This window comes from Arvicanthis niloticus, chromosome 12 (assembly GCF_011762505.2).
Source record: "Arvicanthis niloticus isolate mArvNil1 chromosome 12, mArvNil1.pat.X, whole genome shotgun sequence".
NCBI lineage: Eukaryota > Metazoa > Chordata > Mammalia > Rodentia > Muridae > Arvicanthis > Arvicanthis niloticus.
Genome location: NC_047669.1, coordinates 18,640,088 through 18,661,891, shown reverse-complemented (window position 1 = coordinate 18,661,891; position 21,804 = coordinate 18,640,088). Strand labels below are relative to the sequence as shown.

The window sequence follows — 21,804 nt, the reverse complement described above, 5'->3', positions numbered from 1 at the left end:
CTCCCAGATCCATGAGTAACTATTGATAAGGCTGGCCGAAGATACTAATTTTGCTTTCTTATCTATTGGATGTAAAAATAGTACTGTAAATGCCAATTTCATGGAGCTGTTTAGATCAAATGAGATAATACAATCTCGAGCAGGTGGAGGGGAGGTTTCCAGTGAACAGCACACAGTTTTTAGTTTGATCTTACAGATACTTTAAAACTTAAGATTTGTTTTCTAAACTGGGCATGGTGGTAATAGCAACCACACCTGTGATAGTCCATACCTGTAGTCACAGCACTTGAGATATGCAGTTCATTCCCTGTTCCTTAATTTATGGGAAATTCAGTCAGCCCAAATACAGGAGATTCTGCTCTGCCAAAAGATAAAAATACAAGACTTTAAAACTTGTTTTCTGGCCAAGTATGTCAAAAGTCTGATATCTTAGCATACAGGAGGCTAACAGAAGAGTTTTGAGTTTGAGTTCATCCTGGGCTACTTAAACCCTGCTTCAAAAATGGCTTTCTAGGGGAAGTTGGTTCACACAACCAGAGATTAAAGTTGTGCACCATCACCGCCACCTAGCTAGATTTAAAAAAAAACAAAAACAAAAACTTAAATATAAAAGGTATACAAATTTCTCATATAGAATGTGTAAAGTAGTGGACACTATTAAGCAGTACAAAAATTACTTTAGTCTCAGCTGTCAGAAGTAACCACCATAACAGCATAGAATAGATTTTCTTATCTTAAAAATAGGTTCTGAAAGTAGTACATAAAGGTTCAAGTAATTTGATTATTTAGTGTAAAAGGTAAAAATTGCTATTTCCTCACATTCTAGCTCCATTCCTTTGATGTATCCACCCCTAGCCATTGTTAACAGTTTTACATTTTTCCTAATTTCATTTTATATGTCTTAGTGTTCCCTGTATGTATGTCTGTGCTTGGTGCCCTCAGAGGCCAGAAGAGGACTTGAGTTGCAGAGAGTTGTGAGGTGCCATGGGGGAGATGGGGATTGAACCCTAGTCCTTTGGAGGAGCACTCAGTGCTTTTAATTGCTGAGCCATCTCTCCAGTTCCTCATTGTTAAGTTATTTAATAAGAAGTTAGAAGTAAGCCTCTGTTTAGGGCGTGTATTTTTTACTTGATTTTAATTCTTTTGTTTGTTGTTCTTGAGAAAATCTGAGTATGTAGCCTTGAACTCATGGTGATCCCCCTTTTTAGAGCCATTCAAGTGCTAGGATTATAGATTGAGCTACAATGACCTGTTTACCTTGATGTTAAAATTGTGAAATAAGAACCCTTTATATTAGGACTACACAGAGAAACCTTGTCTCAAAAAAACAACAACAACAAAAAACAACAACAACAAAAAAAGAGAACCCTTTATATTGATTTCCATGTACATAATATGGTGATGCTTTGTCTTCTTAACAGTTATGAGCTACCCCATTAGATGGTACTCTTATCGGTGCTCATGTATGATTTTATAATTCTGAGCCTTGAGAGCCTTATTGAGCTTCCATGTATCTGCACGTGTATGTGTTTCCTCTAAGCAGATTACATGTTTTTTATTATTAAAATTAAAAAAATATTTTATATACATTGTGGGGAGGAACATGTGAAGGTCAGAGGGCAAATTGTAGGACTCTGTTCTTTCCTGTGTTCTCTCCTTCCGTGTGGGTTGTATTGAATCAGGTTATCAGGCTTGGCAGCAGGCACTTTTTAAAAAAGATTTATTTATTTTATATATATGAGCACATGATAGCTGTCTTTAGACACGCCAGAAGAAGGCATTGGATCCCATTATAGATAGTCATGAGTTACCATGTGATGTGGTTGCTGGGAATTGAACTCAGGACCTCTGGGAGAACAACCAGTGCTCTTAACAGCTGAGCCATCTCTCAAGCCCCAGCAGGCACCTTTTACCTCCCCCCAAACCCCCACACATACCCCATCTTTTTGGTTTTGGAGACAGGGTTTCTCTGTATAGTCCTGCCTGTCCTGGAACTCACTCTGTAGACCAGGCTGACCTTGAACTCAGATCTACCTGCTTCTGCCTCCTGAATGCTAGGATTAAAGATGTACATCACCACCACAACCACCTCTGGCTGTGTTTAAGGTTTTTTTTTTTTTTTTTTAAGATTTATTTATATTATGTATATGAGTACACCATTATTCTCTTCAGACACACCAGAAGAGGGCATCAGATCCCATTACAGTTGTGAGCCACCATGTGGTTGCTGGGAATTGAACTCAGGGCCTCTAGTGCTCAGATGCTCTTAACTGCTGAGCCATCTCTCCAGCCCTGTGTTTAAGTTTTTTAATAGTAGCCATCTTACTGTGTATGATGTATCTCCTTGAAGACATTGAATGTCTTTCGTGTATTTGTTGTCATTTATTAACTTTGAAGTTTTGTCAGATCAGCTCTTTACAGGTTAGTTTTTCTGAGGGCTTAACTCTTCTACTGAGGGGGTTAAATTATGGAGCTAGATTGTGGCAGTGATATATTTAATTTCATGAGAAACTTCAGTACAGTTTTCGAAGCTTTATTTTCTTTCATTTCACATGCTTGCAAGCTTCTGGATTTTAACTTTTTAAAAACATGTAGTAGCAGTACGTGCTTGCATGTGTATGGAGGTCCCACGTTGACATGGGGTCCTTGGTCCCTCTATGTTATTCGTTAAGTCAGTGTCTCTAGCTGAACCCCACAACTTGCCAATAGGGCTAGTCTGGTAAACTAGCTTGCTCCTGGGATCCCACAGTGTGTGTCCACCTTCTTAGGAGCTGGGATTTCTAGCAAGTCAACACCTCACCTGGCATTTATGTATATTCTAGGTATCTGGACTCTGGTCCTCATGCTAGCATTCCCAGCATTTGAACCATTGAGCCATCCCTCCATCTTATTCTGGATTTTTAAGATACAGTATACACCAGGAGTGGTAGAATGAACCTGTAATCCCAGCACCCCAGAGGCTGAAGTGAGAGATTGGGAGTTCTAGTCTCAAAAGAAAGGAAGAAAGACATGTTGCTACTTAGTTAACTCAGGCTTGACCTTCATTCTTCACTAAACAATACTTTGTTTTAGACTGTGTGGGAATTCCTTTGATAGGAAAGAATCAAACTGTTGTCCCAGTTTGCTCCTCTTTGCTATTGAGTGAAGCTGTGCTTGGGTATTCACTGCCCCTTCTACCTTTTGTTATGTGTGTGTTGGTTTTTTCCTTTCCCATATTTGAATTGTCATTTAGAGTTTGACCAAACTTAAGGAAAACTAGATTTCAAAGTGTTTTGTTCATTTTATAGTTTTTAGTAATCTTTGTTGCTCGTGTGTTCTCACTTAATGTCAGTGTTGGTCATGTTTTATTCTGAGAGGATGGAGCTTGGATGAAGGCCAAGGAGGAAAGACAGTGTCACAGTGTGGATTACAGAATGTATTTACACTTGCTGTTTCCTCTGCATACCTGGAACATTCTTTCTTTATTTTTAAAAGCCAAGTGTGACTTCTGGCTAATGTGTATACAATCAGGAGCCTTTCTCCATCTGTGTTCACTGGCCCCTGTTAGCCTTGCCATGGTACAACATGCTACTATTTTCCCATGGTCTGTGCTCAAAACCAGGACTAAATCTTTCTTCACTCTCTAATATCAAGCAAATTTGTGCACTAAATAAATGCACTAGTGTCTTACTGTTTTTAAAACAGTCTTAACATGTAACTCTGTCTAGTCTGGAACCCTTATAAACCAGGAACTGGCTTTGAACTCAGTAAGACCCACCTGCTTGCTGGACGCCTTTAGTCCCAGCACTTGGGGAGGCAGAAACAGTCGGATTTCTGAGTTCGGGGCTAGCCTGGTCTACAGAGTGAGTTCCAGGACAGCCAGAGCTACACAGAGAAACCCTGTCTTGAAACACTCCCCCCCCCCCCCAAAAAAAAAAAAAAGACCCACCTGCTTGTGTCTCCCAAGTGCTGATATTAAAGATATGAGCCACGGTGTCCAGTGAATGAATCGAGACTTTTATTCTTAAGTAGTGTCATTTAACTTCTAGTGTGAAAATATTTAAAAAATGGGTTATTTCTAGAAAGTAGGATAATGAGTATTCTTTATTTTTATTTCAGACTTTATTCCAGATTGAGGGGTTATTTTTAGACAAGTTAAATAGGCCTAAAAGGATTAAGAGAAAGAGGGATGGGTGTTCAGGAAGACTTGCCCAGGACACGGGTGTGGTCTGTAAGACCACATTGTAGTGTTTTGAGTTTTTGTAATGAATGATCATATACTGCTTTTATTTTCAGAATAAAACACTATTAAAGTCAATCCCTCACAAACTTGTAGGTGTTTCCTATTGCCCAGGAACTGCAGATGTAGCTTTCCTTCCCACCACCTGCCACTACCGTGTGCCTTCTGACCTTACTGTCTCATGAGCTACATCATACTTGTTCTTCTTACCTAAATCCCATCTTTTTTCTGCTTGCTGCTTGGATGAGTAAGTTAACATCCAAGCAAAACTAGAGCATTATCATCCTGGGTTTTGTCTTGAACGTGAAGTGGTGAGAAAGTGTGGGACTTCTGATCTGTTTGATTAATTGTTAGGATCAAGATAATGACATTTCTTATTTTCTTGGTTTTCTAGAATATTACCTTAAATAATAGTGATATGTCTTCTAATATTTGGATCTTTATGATTCTAAAGAACAAAAAAAAGCCCTTTATTCGACTCTAATACCACTGAATATATAAATTCTTTTATGCATATTTACTTTACAGGTAATTAATTTTTTTACTCTGTGTGTGTATGTGTGTGAATGTGTGTGTGTGAGTGTGTGTGTGTCCATGTCCGTTTGTTTGTCCGTCCGTCTTTGTATGCTTGAGGGTACACGAGCCATAGTGCTCCCCTACCTTGTGAATCTTGGGAGTTGAACTCAGGTCATCAGGCTTGGTAAACAGGTGCTTTCACCTGAGCCATCTGTCCAGCCTAACAGAGACTATCTATTACCTGAAGTGGGCTAAAGACAGTGCTAAGTCTGAGTGAACTGTCTGGTTAGTTAATCAGATGACTCACTGGATCTGTGCTTATGGGACTTATAAGTAAGAGGGGAAAAATTCATTCACAGCAGTATTAAGTTAGAAGAAAATTAATGCCATGGGTGTGGTTGGTAGTTTCCTGGGGAATGTGTCAGTTAGGCCAGACCTTAGAATGGGTGCTTACTGAATAGTATTGGAGAGTAAGGTGATCAGCTCATCCTAGTTTGCCCTGGGGCCTCTGACTTTAACAAGTCCTTTGACCCAGGAATTTCCTTGGTTCTTGAGGAGGGAATCAGAAAGCCTTTCCGGGAAGGTCACATGTAAATGTTTGAGGGGGCTGGTAGAAGAACTAAAGAATGGATATACTTAAAGCTTAGAGAGAGAGAGACTAAAAAGGCATGCCTATGGACAGAGAAGCAGCCTGGTCCTGAAGATATCATTGGGCTTTATCCCAAACCCCTTGAAAGGCTTTTATAAAGTGAACCAAAAGCATGTAATGTTTGTAAAGTCAGTTAACTACCTGCCTTGTGAGGGATAGATTCTGGGAGTCTGAGAGTGAAGAGTAAACTTGAGGATAGTTGGTAGCAGTGAGTAAGTGATAGAGTGAACTGAGAAATCTATTTTGAAAGGTATGGAGAGTTTGGGAATGGAAAATAGGAGTGAGGTGTGAAAACTCAGATGATTTTAAAAGTCATCTTCTAAAATGTTAATTTCTTAAAATAGAAAAAAATCTAAGTATTCTTACTTTATTTTATTTTTTAAATATTTATTTCTTTTACTTACATGAATACACTGTAGCTCTCTTCAGACACACCAGAAGAGGACATCAGATCCCATTATAGATGGTTGTGAGCCACCATGTGGTTGCTGGGAATTGAACTCAGGACCTCTGGAAGAGCAGTCAGTGCTCTTAACCACTGAGTCATCTCTCCAGCCCCATATTTTTACTTTAATGATTTTTGTCACTAGTTACTAGACACATATACTTTGTACAAAGAACTATGACAGCAGCCTGGTATGGTGTTGGTGCACAACTTTAATCCCAACACTCGGGAAGCAGAGGCAGGTGTATCTCTATGAATTTAAGGCCAGCCTGGTCTATGTAGTGATCTTAAAACAGCCAGAGCTACATGGTCAGACCATGTCTCAAAGAAAAAAGAGAGATAAAATCATAAAAATGACTCTTTTCTAGATCATTGTAGAATCTGTAAGTGGTACTGTCACTTTCTAAAGTAGCCACTCTCCAAAGCTGTGTGCTTGTCCCAGTGATGCTTCCATCATTCAAATCACTTTTAGAACTTTAAAAAAGCTTTTTAATGGTTCTTTGTGAGTTTCACATCGTGCACCCCATCCCACTCATCTCTCCCTCTCCTTGTACCCACCCTCCACCCTTGCAAACTACCCCCCCCACAGAGAAAAATATCTGTTGTGGAAGCTACAGTGTGTCCTACAGTATAACCTTTTGTCCATATTTCTTTTCTCACAAGAATGGCTTTTTGCAATGACTCACTGGTCTGGTACGAGGCCTTTGGCTTCTGCTAGTCTGTTAATACTAGAATCTCACTCAGACTCCTCCGAGAGGAGTCCTTAAGGATATCCTGTTGTTTGTTGTTCCGTATCATGGAGCTCCTATAGTTTTGGATCTGTAGGGCCGAGCACTTCATATACTCCAGCAGTTACTCAGTGGGGTAGATGTTGGGGCAGGCCAACTCAAAGCTCTGGATCTGGGTCTGAGAGGTATCTGAGCTGGTCAGCCTACTGGCTCTGCTCTCCTGGTCCCCTGCTTCCCTGCAGGCAGGCTCACTAGCATATCCCCTCCCCCAACCAGAACCAGCTCTGCCCTGCTGCCCAGGTGAGATACAGGGTCCACTTTCCTGAATGTTATAGTTGGTGAGGACCATGGCCAGTTCTCCCACTCTCATGACCCTGGGGCATCTCTCCCTCATCTGCACCACCACCCAGCAGACAAGAGGTAGGGCTGGGTCTCCTGCTCTCCTACCCTCAGTGTTAGCTGTCCTATAATCTTCAAGTCCAGGGCCAGCTCTACTGTGCTACCCAGGTGAGTGCTCTTCCCAGTGCTACAGCAGGTGGAGGACAGGGCCCGCTCTCCCACTCTGATGAGCTCTCCTAATGAATGATCTTAGGTGGCAAGGGGTAGATGGCATCTCTCCCTTGCCCATGTCACCACACTGCAGCTAGCTCTCCTACACTTATGTCTCCTCCCAAACACACCAGGGTCAACTCTCTGTACTACCCAGGAAAGGTACAGGGCTTGCTATTTCAAGTGCTACAGTTGGTGAGGGGCAGGGCCTCATCTCATAATAACAGGCCCAGGTCTCCCACCTGCTACTGGTGGAAGGGGGAGAGAGGGTAGGAAGGTATCTCTTCCTTGTCCATGCCACAACATGGGGGACCAGTGGCCAGGCCAGCTCTCGCATGAGTCAGTCCACCTTCAGCTCCCAAAATGTTTAGAGCCTGCTCTCCCCAGTATTACAGCTGGCTAGGAGCAGGGTCAGCTCTTCTGTTCTCATCCCCTAGCCAACTCTCCCATGATACCCAGATGAGGGGTGGGGTCAGTTCTGCCCAGCCTTCAGACATCAGCTTGCCCTCAAGCAACAACCCAGACCAGGGACATGAGCCTGGCTTTTGGTGGTAACAGACCTCTGCTGCTGCAGGGCCATGGACCCAGATATGGCCCCTAGTGGCAGGACAGGCTAGGCCCCCACTATGGTCTCAGGTGGCATCACCAGCTACTCAATGTCAGGCTGTTCCTCACCGCCCTCAAGGCTCTAGTTCTGCCTCTCTTCATTGTACCTACATCCTTCTGTTTTTCTTTCTCTTCCATTTCTCCACTGCCTACTTGCTCCTCTTAGTAGTACCTGGGGTCTCTTGAGTGTCTGGGGTTGTCTCAGGAGTGCTACTCCCTGCCCATGCATTGGTAATAGGCAGGGATTATCTTGGATATGGCTTGCCCTCCCAAGGCCTGCCCAGCACCGGATTAGAGGTCATCTCAGGCAGACTCCCTGTCCATGTCCCCTGGCACAGGATAGTCATCTCAGGCTCAGTTTTGTCAGGAAATGTTAGGCAAGTAATCATGCAGATGTTCTACTGAGTGTAGACATAGCCTTTCTCCTCTCTGTCACCTACTGACACACATGTGACACAGCACCACACCTGCAATGCCTCTAGGGACAGAGTTAGAACTTTTAAAAATTGTTTTAGAAATACTGGTATATTCTGCAGAGCCTAGTCATTTTATCATAAAAGAATTTTTATTTTATATGTATGGTGTTTTTCTTGCATAGATGTCTGTGCATTGCTGTGCCCATGGAGACCAGAGGAAGGGCATGTGATTCCCTAAAACTGGAGTTACTCATGTGGATGGGGAACTTGAATCAACCTCTCTGGGAGAGCAGCTTGTGCTCTTAACCATCAGCTATCTCTCTAGCTCTCTTCTCCATAATAATAATAACAATAACAACAACTATTATTATTATTTCAGGTATAGTGGTGCACACCTTTGGGCAAAGAAATAAAATAATAAGAATGGCAAAATGAAAACAGGTGTATTGGGCTTGAGAGATGGCTTAGCGGTTAAGAGCACCGACTGCTCTTCCAGAGGTCCTGAGTTCAATTCCCAGCAACCACATGGTGGCTCACAACCATCTGTAATAGGATCAATACCCTCTACTGGTGTGTTCAAAGAGAGCAACAGTGTACTCCAATACATAAAATAAATAAATAAATCTAAAAAAAAAAAAATGGTTTAAGAAAACAGGTGTCTTGTTATGTAGCTCAGGCTGACCTGAAACTTGTTTTTTGTTTGTTTGTTTGCTTGCTTGATTGTTTTTGTCTTGTTTTGTGAGTTTCACATTATATAGCCCAGACCCACTCATCCCCTTGTCCCTCATATCAGCCCTCCACCCTTGCTACTTTCTCCCTAAAATAACACACATACACATGCAAATAAAATAAGCACAGAAAACATCTCGTCATGGAAGCTATAGTATGTCCCATGTATACACCCTGTCTATACATCTTCACTTGCAAATGTTCATTGCAATGAATCATTGCTGACCTGGAACTTGTAATCCACCTGCTTTAGCTTCTGAAGCAGTTGGCACTACAGGCATGCTCCACTGTGCCTGGCTTTAGAAAATATAATGGTCACCCGAAGAAGATGAAAATAATGTCTTGTTTTATCTGTGAAAATCTGTCAGTGAAGGTATGTAAAATATGTTGTATGAACACCAGAGGTAGAAAGTGCCTCAAAATGCCCTTGATCAACTTTACCACTGTAATGTCTCAAAGTTTTGTTTTTCTTTTGAGACAGGGTCACACTGTTCTGGCTGTTCTGAAACTGACTATGTAGATGAGGCTGGCCTTGAACTTACTGAGATTCCCCCTCCTCTGCCTCAAGCAGACTCCTACCACTTGTTGTCTTATATTGTCTCTCAGCTTGCTGTGTAGCTGAACTTGGCCTTGAGTTCTGATACCCCTGCCTCCACTTAACAACTGCTAGAGTTAGAAGCATGTGCCACCACTCCTACCTCAGTTAGTCTTCTTATTCTTGCCAATATTGACAGCATAAAGTAGTATCTGCTGGTGGCCTATTTACATTTCCGTAATGTCTGAGGTTGGTCATATTTACTTGTTTGCTTATTATTTATTGGATTTATTTGTTTTTGTTTTATATGTCTGCATGAATTCCTGCATGTGTGTGTGCATACCAAGTGTGTGCCTGATATCCTAGGAGGCCCGAGGAGTGGGTAATTGGATGCCCTGAAATTGGAGTCACAGGTAGTTGTGAGCTGCCAAGTGGGTGCTGGGAGTCATACCCAGTGTTCTTACTGCTGAGCCATTTTTCAGATTTCTCCAGCCCCATTTCTTAGATTCTTTTCTTTTATGTCGCTCTTTTTTTAAGCCCAAAGTATATTTTAAAAATCTTTCTTTTAAATATCAACTAGCTTGCTGCTTTGATTGTGGAGACTGTACATTAATTTTCTAGGAAGTGCTCTCTGTGTTAACAGTATCCTATGTAAAGATAGTCTATAATCATTTAAAGAATTTTGACTGTCACATTCAGTCTTTAGCTTGAAGTATTTATACATACACACATATGTATATGTGTTTATGTGTATATTTATGTGTATATATATCTATAGATCTATAGATATACATATAGATATATAAAGAGAGATTTAAATAAATATATAGATATATACATATAGATATATATATAGAGAGAGAGAGAGAAAGAGAGAGTGAGTGTTTGTGTGTTTGTGTGTATGTATATGTATACCTGTTCCTTTGCCTGGATCCCTCTAAGCAGAGAGTGAGACAGATGGCTTATGTAAGTTTACCTTATTAGGAAGTAGATTCCCAGAGAACAGATGTGTAGGGAAAGGGAAGTGAAGCCTGGAAGGAGTAATAGGGGCTAAAGGGAAGTGTAACTGGTAGCTCCTGCATTGTCCCATCCAACACAATGTATGCTACTAGATTCTGTACGTGTGGGTGCAGCATAACATGGCAGTGTTGTGAATTGTTACTATGCTGTACCTGACCTCAACAAAAAGCTGTTCGCTGGGGTAATAGCTTGAACAAGATGAGCCCAGAGGATCTGAAAAGCTACAAGTAGTGCAGCATCAGAAACTAATTTTATAATATAAAATGTTTTCCTATTAGGGTGAGGTAAACATAATTATATATCTATATAATTATTCTTCCAAGGCATACTGGGCCTTTGATCTTCCATGTTTTAGAATTGGTCCTGAGCCAGGTGGTGGTGGCGCACGCCTTTAATGCCAGTACTTGGGAGGCAGAGGCGGGCAGATTTCTGAGTTCAAGGCCAGCCTGGTCTACAGAGTGAGCTCCAGGACAGCCAGGGCTACACAGAGAAACCCTGTCTCGAAAAAAACAAAACAAAACAAAACAAAGGCCAGCCTGGTCTACAGAGTGAGCTCCAGGACAGCCAGGGCTACACAGAGAAACCCTGTCTCGAAAAAAACAAAACAAAACAAAACAAAACAAAACAAAAAAAGAAGAATTGGTCCTGTTGTTTCACAAAGGCATCGTAGAATTGATGAAGATTGTAATGAATCTGTAGATTAGTTTGAGAGATGTTGACTCTTTACAATTTTGAGTAAATTCATAAACATGAATATCTCTTTCCACCTAGAGCTTTAATGTTTTGAAGTACATTTTTCTCTTTTAGACATGTTGTAAGCCCACAGTTCCCAAGCCATGGGTAGACTCCAGGGCACTCCACTAAGTTCATAGGCACCATGGAGTCTTTTTAAATTTTAAAGTTAAACAGTGAACAAAGTGTATTGGTCTCAGCGGGCTTCTAGTTCCAGGAAGACTAGCTTCAACATAGAGTTGTAATATATTTGATGTCCAGCTTAGTGAAGTTGCTGTTGAGCTGGACTGATGACAGTCAATGTGTAGTAAGAGTCAGGGTGGCTCAGTCAGGGGCTCGGAAAATTGCAGTGTCCATTGAATGATGTTACCCATTCAAAGTATCATTTTCTCTCAACTTACATGTAAGAGTTCTTCGAATAAGTACTACCTTATTTGAAATGGCAGATGAAATTGTTTCAACCAGTTCAATAAAGAGATGACATGGTTAAACATTTTTCTTTTGGTGTTGGGGTACCATGCAGGAGTTAATCTGAGATTAGAGGGATACAGTGAACTGAGAATGTGTCCTAAGAACTTTATATTTTTAATGTTATTATAAATGATAGTTTCAGCTAAGCTAGTCTCAGCCAGGTGGTGGTGGTGGTGGTGCACACTAGGGAGTGGAAACAGGCGGATCTCTGAGTTTGAGGCCAGCCTGGTCAACAGAGTGAGTTCCAGGACAGCCAGGGCTACAGAGAGAAACCCTGTCTTGGGGGGAAAAAACCAATCAATCAATGATAATTTTTAACCTTTACTTGAATTTTGTAGGTAATCATTTGTGATCAGTAACACTTACTTGGAGACAAAAGAATTTGGTAATAGAAATTTAGATGGTGTGATAGTTAACATTGGTTGTGACCCTGACAGGATTGTGACTCTGTGTGTGTGTGTGGGGGTGTGTGTGTCTGGATTGGGTGTGTTGTGGGAAGACCCATCCTAACTCTGGATACCACCATTCCATGGGCTAGGATCCTAGACTGAATAAAAAGGAGACAGCTGAGAACTAGCACTTTGTCTCTGCCTCCTTAATGTGACTGCAGTGTGGCCAACAGCCTCATTTCCTGCCCCCACGCCTTCCCCACCATAATGGTCTGTACACTCAAACTATACGCCAAAACAAACCTTTCTTCTGTAAGCTGTTTTTGTCAGGTATTTTATTACAGCAACAAGAAAAGTAGCTGGTGAAACTTCAAAGTACTTTGCACCCACCCTACCTTTGTGAAAGAATAGACAATTCACAACGTTAATCAGTTTGCTGGTGACTGAAGGAAGGATCTGGACAAAAAGGTTTACTTTGTTTTCAAGATACAACTTGAACAAATGGCAGCAGTTTGCTTAAGTTGGCTAGCATTGTTTATTTGAAAAACATTTTTAGGTTTTGTTGTCTGTGTTATACCTTGCTATGTACTTTCAGATAATGCAGAAAAAATATGCCAGACATGATGGTACACACAATCTGTAGGCTGAGGCAGGCTGGTGGAAAGTTCAGGTCCACCCTGGACTATGTTGGGTGCCTTTCCATCCTCCCTCTACAAACCTATAAAGTTAGTGTCTTCCCACAGGGAGTAGAGCTCAGGAGAGGAAACAGGATATATCATATTACGTAATGTAGTGGCGATGGCATAATTTGGTCAGTATGTTTAATATGCAATGCAGAAAGTTCCCATTGTAGTTATCATTGAATGTGTAAAGACAGGGTGAAAGTTAGCAGTCACTATTCAAGTCAGTTTTGTTCATCCTCACCCATTTCAGTTCCTGCCACCTACATGGCAGCTCACAACGAATGGTCTGTCTGTAACTCCAGGTCCAGGGGATCTCGTGCCCCCTTGACCTCCACTATTATTAGGCATGTATGGGGCACACATACATATACATGCAGCCAAACGTTTATCACAGAAAATAAACCTTAAAAAGTAGCCATGGTCAAGCACACCTGTAATTCCAGGACTTGGAAGATGGAGGCAGGAAGACAGAAGTTTGAAGTTGCCAGGCTTGTTGGCTGTGCCTTTAATCCCAGCACTTTACTTTGAGAGCTAAATCATCCTTCACAAACAGAAAGTTTCATGTGAGCCTGGGCCACACCAGACACTGTTGCCAAAGGTGTGTGTTGTGTCCCTGAGTATTAGTTGGTAAGAGTTGTTAAAGCTCATGTTTCCGGAAAAGGCTTTATACTAGGTTGGTTTTGGTTTTGGTTTTGGTTTGTTGTTGTTACTTTTGGTTGTTGTTTTTTGTTTAGTTTTTTTTTTTTTTTTTTTTTTTTTTGACTCAGAGAATACTTCCAAATGAAATATATTCCACAGGTTGAGTTTACACTATTAAAATGCATTTAGAGCTGAGTGTGGTGGTTCACCTCTGCATCCTCAGTGTTCAGGAAGAGCACAAGTTCAAGGCCAGCCTTGACCACGCAGCAAGCAAAGGAACCCTCCTTTGAGGGTTAGGATCCTTGAGGTTAGGAATTTTTTTTTCCCCCCTTTTACTATGACGAGGCTCACTAGTTAAGGTTTTTTTTTGTTTGTTTGTTTGTTTGTTTGTTTGGGGTTTTTTTGGGGGGGGTTTCTTTTCCCAGAGAGATTTATTTTTGATTTGTCCCTGTAGAGTATAGCTTTTTAGATCCCCTTAATGTGAAAGGGACTTAGAGTGTAGCTTTCAGACTTGGGCAGAATCTGCTTTTGTTGCTTATCCCTTCTGGCTCCCATCAAAGTAGAAGTATAGTAGGCTTAGTCAAACATGGTTGAAAATCAGTGGGCTCTAATAAATGACCCTCTTGCTCTTGAGAGAATCTATTTTCACTTTGTTTTTGGATTCACTGACTGATTCCAGACACCACTTCTTTATTTCTGTTGTGTATTTAGCTACCTCTGGTCTTCTTCAGTACACAATTGAGGAATTGTTTGTGTTTGAGGCTCATCACAATTAAACAATGGACCTGTTAAAGAGTACAGTGTGTTTTGGGCACACTTTTTGTTTTGCCTACTTGTTTGTTACTGAAAAGTATCAAAGAGTGAACAGATTGTAGAGAGACACTACTTTCATACAGCGTTTCTGAGTGGTGGTAACATAGAATATAGGCTACATTATCATTTTACTATGAAGTTTGTTTGACTTGGTTTGGGGACAGGGTCTCATGTATCTCAGGCTGTTTTCAACTTTTTATGTATCCAAGTATGACTTTGAACTTCTTGCCTCCAACCTCTCTGTCGTAGGATACACGCACCCCCTTGTCCGGTTTAGTATAGTAAGTACTAGGGATTGAACTCAGGGTTTTGCACACTAAGCAAGCACTCTCTACCAATGAAGCTACGTCTCCAGTCCTGTGAATTGTTTTTATGTCTATTCTTGTCTAAAATATGAGATTAAAGAGTTTCATTGGGACCTTATTAGGCTCTTTTCAGACACTTAACACTGTCTATAGAAGCAGTGCACAAAAAGCTGCTTTGTGGGAAAGAGACTGAGGTCATAAGTCAGCTGTGAGTGGCAAGTACAAAGCTTTTCCAAGGTAATCCTGCTAATATGGCACGCTTTATCTGTGTCCAGTGAACTGCTGTGTGAGAAAATGACTGCTACATTCAGGAAGGATAGGCTTCACTGGGGACTAGAGCATGGTTAACACAAGTCAGTCAGCAGTCCTGTCTAAGATATGCACAGTCCTTCCCCTTTGGGCTAAGTGAACTTGGGGAGGAAAGTGACATAAGTCACTGACTAATTGTCACAGTTATGATTCAGTGCCAGAAGTCATCCAGCACACGGATTAGTGTAGGGAAAAGCATGAAGAATGTTGGTTTTCTTTTTCTTTTTCTTTTTTCTTTTTTTTTTTTTTTTTTTTGGTTTTTCGAGACAGGGTTTGTCCGTGTAGCCCTGGCTGTCCTGGAACTCAGGCTGGCCTCAAACTCAGAAATTCGCCTGCCTCTGCCTCCCAAGTGCAGGGATTAAAGGCGAGCGCCGCCACCGCCCGGCGAATGTTGGTTTTCTAACATACATAATTTTATATCAGAATTTGTGTACAGTAAGGATCTTCTGTTGCTGTACTCCACGGTTTTTATAGACTTGGGGTCTGGTACTAGTTTTAGATCTGTGTGCATATTTTAGGTAAGTCTCTTACTTTTTGATACTTGCCTATCAAATGTGGCAGATAATGTATGTCAGAGTAATGCACCAGAACAGGTAGCATGTGTGATGTGCTCTCTGAAAGAAAGAAAGAAAGCTGCAAGATTCAGAGGGAAGTAATAATGTTGGCATCTCTCAGTTGTTCTCAGATTGGAACTGCTTTTCTCCAAGTCCTAGAATTTGAGCTAACTTGGAAAAAATAAAGATTATTTTAAATTTTGTGTGGATTTTGTTGGCCTCATTTTTATTGTAGATAAGTTTTCTCACAAAAAATGAAGATCCAATTACTATTCAATACCTTGTTTACTGAGGAGTTGTTTGGTTCTTATACATACTTTTACATGAGAATTTATGTAAGGTGGAAATCTGCTGCTGTACTCCATGGGTTTTATAAGACAGACTAGAGCTCATCTGGTCAGGGTAGCTGCCTCCAAGCCTGATGACCTGAGTCTGGTCCTTAGGACCCACACAGAAAAGAGCAAATTCACTGTCTCAACTTGTTTTCTAACCTACACACACTCCTTCATGTGCATCCTGGACGGACGGACGGACGGACGGACGGATGGATGGATGGATGATTTAAAAGCAAAAATAGGGCTGGAAAGATGGTTTGGCAGGTAAAACACACCAAGCTGGTGTCAGGACCTGAGCTTGGATCCCCAGAATTCATGTAAAGCCAGATAGAATACACATATTCCTAGTGTTCCTGTAAGAAGATGGGAGACAGAAACAGGGGAATTCCTCAGAAACTCATGAGCCAGATAGCCTGCCATGCACAGCAGTAAATGAGGTAACTCACAACCTCTAGTAACCCCAGCTCCAGTAGAACAGATGTCTTCTTTAGGCCACCTCAGACATTCCCACACAGGCAGAATATACTCATACAGGCAGGCGCGCACACACAATTTATTTTTAAGTTTAAAAGACAGAATATATATCTATACATGTATGCAAGTGGAGTTAAAATGTCCACCAAGTTAGCTATGAGAGAGATGTCACCTGTCTATCTGAGCAGGGCATTAAAAAGTGACAAGAGTCTTGGCATTACAGCCACACTGATTCTTGGGTATGCTATACATTTAACTTTATCACTGTACTCAGAAGCCAGTCATTTCCTGTTTCAGATTTTCAGAGACTGACTCTTGTATCCATAGCACATCCTGTAAGTTTTAGTGCAAGAGTATTGTTATATTTGAGTCTTTGACTCCTACAATGCCCTGTGCTCCCTCTTTCTTGCCTTTCCTGTTGGTTCCTTTTGTCCCTTTACACACTTATTCTTCCAAATCAGATATCTCAGACTTTCCTGATTCTCTTGTTGGATGTCTACGGTCCATGCCATAGTGTAGTTCCTTTGAATAGTGCTGCAGTTGAGCTCTGGCCTTTTAGTGTCTCTGTGACATGTTGACTTAAGAGTCTATTGGCAGAACCATCAGTGATATAGCTGGGGCTTACAGAAGTTCTTGTTTTAGGTTTTTGGGGAACCTCTACCACTACTTTCATAATAACTGAACTAGTTTACACTCCCACCAGCAATGCTTTTTTGTTTTGTTTTGTTTTTTTGTTTTTGTTTTTCGAGACAGGGTTTCTCTGTATAGCCTTGGCTGTCCTGGAACTCACTCTGTAGACCAGGCTGGCCTCGAACTCAGAAATCCGCCTGCCTCTGCCTCCCAAGTGCTGGGATTAAAGGTGTGCGCCACCACTGCCTGGCCCCACCAGCAATGCTTAGCATTCTCTTTGGACTCCTTAATAGCATTTATTGTTACTTGTTCCCTTAGTGACTGCCATTCTGACTACCATTAAGCTGGAATCTCAGCCTAGCTTTGATTTGCATTTCCCTGATGGTTTATTGAGATTGGGCATTCTGTATGTGTTTATTGCTGTTTGTATTTCAGATTTGTTTTGTGTCCATGTATTTGTGAATGCCATAGTGTCAGAGGGCAAGGTTGGAATTTTAGAGTTCAGTTCTCTTCCTGTCGCCTTATAGGAGTCTATCAAAGTGCTGTCAGGCCTGGATGTAAGCGCCACTACCTACTGAGCCACCCACCCTTCAGGGTTTTTTGTTTTGTTTTGTTTTGAGAACTGTCTGTTAATTTCATCAGCCCATTAATTTGTTGCTTGATTTATTTTTTTTTGTTGTTATTTAGATTTTTGTTTTTGCTTTTTTGGTGTTTGTTTGTTTAGTTCTTTATTCTGTCAGGTGTGTCCAGCCTGCAGTTCATGGGCTACATGGATAGAAAGAGACCCAAAACAAAATATTAAACTTAGTTCAAATATTATGAGGGTTTTTTTTTTTTTTTTTTTTTTTTTTTGTCTTTGTATGTGATTTAGTTGTTTCCTTCGTAGATGATACTGTGTTGCAAGAGTGAAGGCTGAATACACTTGTGTGATATTAAACCTCTCCCAGCTATGTAGCTAGCCAAGGTTTCCCCTTATTATCTGGTTGCCTCTCACTTGATTAACTATTTCCTTTATTGTACAGAAGCTTTAATTTCATGATGTCCCATTTGTCGTTTGTTGACCTTATTTCCTGAGTGAGAGGGGTTCATTCAGAACAGTGTTAAGTGTTTGCCCTAGTTTTTCCTCTAGCAGTTTCAGAATTTAAGGGCCCTGTTAAGAGTCTCCTTGCCTATGCCAGTGTTTTATGTCGTTTTCCCTCTAGCAGTTTCAGAATTTTGATCTTACAGTAAGATCTTAGATCTATTTCAAGTTGGTTTTTGTGAGACATAAGTATCTAATTCTATATATGGACATCCGGTTTTTCTAGCACCATTTGTTGAAGAGGCTATCTTTTTCCCAATGTATATTCTTAACATCTTTGTCAAAAATCAGGTATTTGTAGCTGTGTGGTTTCATATCTGAATCTTCTGTTCAGCTGGTCTGGATGTCTGTTTTTGTGCCAGTAGCATGCTGTCATTGTTACCATGGCTTTTGAGTGTAAACTGAAGTCAGGTATGGTGTTACCTTCAGCATTCTTAGTTTTGCTAAGGATTGCTTTGGCTACCTGGGACTTTTGTGCTTCCTTGTTAACTTTAAGATTCTTTTACCTATTTCTGTTAGGAGTGGCATTGGAATTCTGATGATTGCCTTGAATCAGCAGATTGCTTTTGGTAAGGTGGCCATTTTATAATATGAATTGTACTAATTCAGAAGTGTAGTAGGTTTTTTCCATCTTCTAATGTCTTCAATGTCTTTGATGTTTTAAAGGTTTCATTTTAGAGGTCTGTTACTTCTTTGGTTGTATTTATTCCACTGTGTGTTTTGTTTTGATTTTGAGGCAGTGTGCAGTTGTGGGGCCATTTCCCTGCTTTCTCAGAATGTTTACTGTCAACCTGTGGGAAAACTACTGATCTCTTGTCTCTAGCTAAGACTTGAAGTGCTATTAAAATTCAAGCAGAGAAAGAAGATGTCTTTAATTCTGATCTGGGCCTGAACTTTGCTTAGTTAGGAGGGTTTTGTTCAATATCATTGCTTATTACAGATCTACTTATCTTGGTTTAATTATAGTAGGCTATCTGCATCTAGAAATTTGTCATTTCTTTTAGATTTTACAATTTAGTGGAATTTAAGTTTTTAAGGTATGTCCTTATGATTTTCTGAATTTCATTGATCTTTGTTATAATGTCTTTTTGTCTTTTAATTTTAAACTTTTTTTTGTTAGTTTGGCTAAGAGTTTATTGGTCATCCTACTCAAAAGAGAACAACCAAATTTTCATTTCATTGATTCTTTGTATTTTCATTTCCATTTCATCAATTTCAATTAGTGGCACATTCTTTTAGGAATGTTCATTTGAAAGACTAAATTAAAATCAATCACAAGGCTCTTGTGCATCCCTGTCAGGTTTAAGAGCTGAGGAACTAGGGTCTAGAGAGATGGCTCAGTGGTCAAAGGTTAAGAGAATTCGTTCCCAGCACCCACATGATTAGTTTGTAACATATTCTGACACTCTCGCACAAACATACATGCAGGTGAAACACCAATCAGTGCTCTAAAAATAAATAGTGAGCTAAAGAACTGGATCTGGGGAGATGGCTCAGTCAACAAAGTGTTGTAAAATAACAGCCTGAACTTGGGTCCTCAGCACCTATATAAAAAAACTAGGTGTTATAATCACAACACAAGGGAGGTAGAAATAGGAGGCTCCTTGGGACTTGCTTAGCCATCCAGTCAAGGCAGTTGTTGAGTTCAAGCTTCAATAAGAAACTCTGAAAAATTCAAGGTCTAGAGTGATTGAGGAAGACACCTTTATCAGCTTCTGGTCTTCCTGTATGTATGTGTACGTAAATACATGTATAAAGGGGAGCCAGGCATTCAGTCATCTCTACTTCCAACAGTTGACCTAGCAGAGATATCCGGTGTAGCTGCTCAAGAGACATAGTGTTCCTCTTCAGAAATCTGTTTTTCTTAAGATTCCATATTATGTGGTGTGCCATTCCTGTAATCGTAGCATTTATAAGGCAGGAGGAGCCCTACAAGATTAGGTCTGATTCCTTAAGAACAAATGGGCTGGAGAGATGGCTTGGTGCATAAGATCAGTGGCTGGTGGAGAGGACCTGGGTTTGATTTCCAGTAGCCACATGGCAGTTCACAGCTGTCTGCAACTTCAGTGCACACATACACATACACACACAGGCAAAACACAGCACATACAATATAAATAAATCATAAAAAATTCAAACTGTTCTAATTTGCTTCTCTAATGCTGTGTTAAAACACTGATATTACATGACAATTTTAAAATAAACAAAAATCCAAACACTGACTAAAACCAACCTGGGGAAGGAAAATGTTAATTTGACTTACAGATTGCAGTCTATTATCAGGGAAAGCCAAGGCAAGAGCTTGCAGTAGAAACCACGAGGAATGCTACTTATTAGCTTGTTCCTACCCCATGCCTTGCACAGCTTCCTTGCTTATATGACCCAGGACCACCCAGGGGTGGCATTGTCAACATTGGACTAGGCCCTTCCACATCAGTCATTAGCCAAGAAACCACCCAGAGATTTATCTGCAGGCCAGTCTGGTGGAGGCAGTTCTCAGCTAAGGGTTGTTCTTTTTCCCAGGTGATTTTAGTTTGTATAATTTTGTGACGAAAATGAGGCAACACACAAACATTTCTTCTATATATTGGAGTCATTTCAGAATCATTAGGTAAATTGCTTGTAATGAGTTAATGTGAATATGTTCTTCAAACATTTCTGTGGCTATTCAGTGGAGATTGGTTTTATGAAATTTGTTTTATCTTTTATCATTTATCCAAATTTCGCATCTTTCTAATTTGCATCTGTGGTGGGGGTAATTGCTGTCTGTGCTGTCTTTAACCTTGTAATTAATCAAATGCTTTGGGGTTGTCTCTTTTAGGCCATTTCATAATTGGGAATCATGTCTGATAACGGAGAGCTAGAAGACAAGCCCCCAGCACCTCCAGTGCGAATGAGCAGTACCATTTTTAGCACCGGAGGAAAAGATCCTTTATCAGCCAATCACAGTTTGAAACCTTTGCCTTCTGTTCCAGAGGAAAAAAAACCCAGGAACAAAATCATCTCCATATTCTCAGGCACAGAAAAAGGTAAACAGCTGCTATAAATTCAGAAGTCTCACATTGGCTTATGATACGTCTGTTGTCCATCTTGATATCTTCACGACGAATTACAAGTCTAAGAAAACTGGAGAGGCTGGAGAGATGTCAGCAGTTAAGAGCACTGGCTGCTCTTGCAGAGGATGACCTAGGTTTGATTTCTAGCACCCACAAGACAGTTTACCAGTCTGTAACTCCAGCTTCTGAGGATCCAACACCCTTTTCTGGCCTCTGTCGGCACCACCTACACTAGACGTGCACCTGGTGCACATATATACATGCAGGCATACACTCATACATATAAAGTAAAAATTAACAAATCTTTAAAATAAAGAATAAAAAAACCTCAATGCTGATAACAGGCACTATTAACAGAATCTCATGGCACACCCCTTACTTAGAACGTGGGAGACCAAGACAGGAGGATCACTTGAGCTCAAGAATTTAAAGCCAGCCTAGAGGTATTTAGAGATACAACAAAACAAAACAAAAGCAAACAAACTCATTCATTCATTCATTCATTCATTCATTCCCATGTAGCCCAAGCTGTTGATTCTCCTGGCTGCAGATATGTGTTGCCATACCTAGCAAGATTACCTTATCAAACTGTGATTAATTGTTTAATTGCTTGCTGCAGATGGTGAATTTCTGCACTTCATTTTCTGAGACCTTTTTACAGCTTTCTAACATTAATGAGATTTTTGATTTTCCTAGTTTATCCTGTGTGGCTTTAATAAAGTATCTAAGACTGGGTACTTTATGTAGGGGTGGTGGTGTACTCCTTTCATCCCAGTACTCAGAAGGCAGAGGCCGGTGGGTCTTCATGAGTTTGAGACCAGCTTGGGTTACATATTAAGCTCCAGGTCATCCAATGTATATAAGTAAAACCCTGTCTCAGCCCTTACTCCACTCCCCCCAAAAAAGGCTCTTCATTCGGCC

At 40.7% G+C, this 21,804-nt stretch overlaps 1 protein-coding gene and 1 pseudogene across 2 annotated transcripts in view; one reads left to right on the top strand and one right to left on the bottom strand.

Moving 5' to 3' along the window:
* The window catches only part of Pak2 (p21 (RAC1) activated kinase 2), a 63,254-nt gene that overhangs the window by 4,197 nt on the left and 37,253 nt on the right, over window positions 1-21,804 (top strand). For both annotated transcript variants that reach the window (XM_034514977.1, XM_076942790.1), the window contains exon 2: window positions 20,649-20,856. In XM_034514977.1, coding sequence (XP_034370868.1) covers window positions 20,670-20,856 — 187 coding nt within the window. In that variant the 5' untranslated portion in view covers window positions 20,649-20,669. The remainder of the gene's footprint in view (window positions 1-20,648; window positions 20,857-21,804) is intronic.
* Window positions 8,082-8,201, bottom strand: LOC117718325 (small nucleolar RNA SNORA17; annotated as a pseudogene).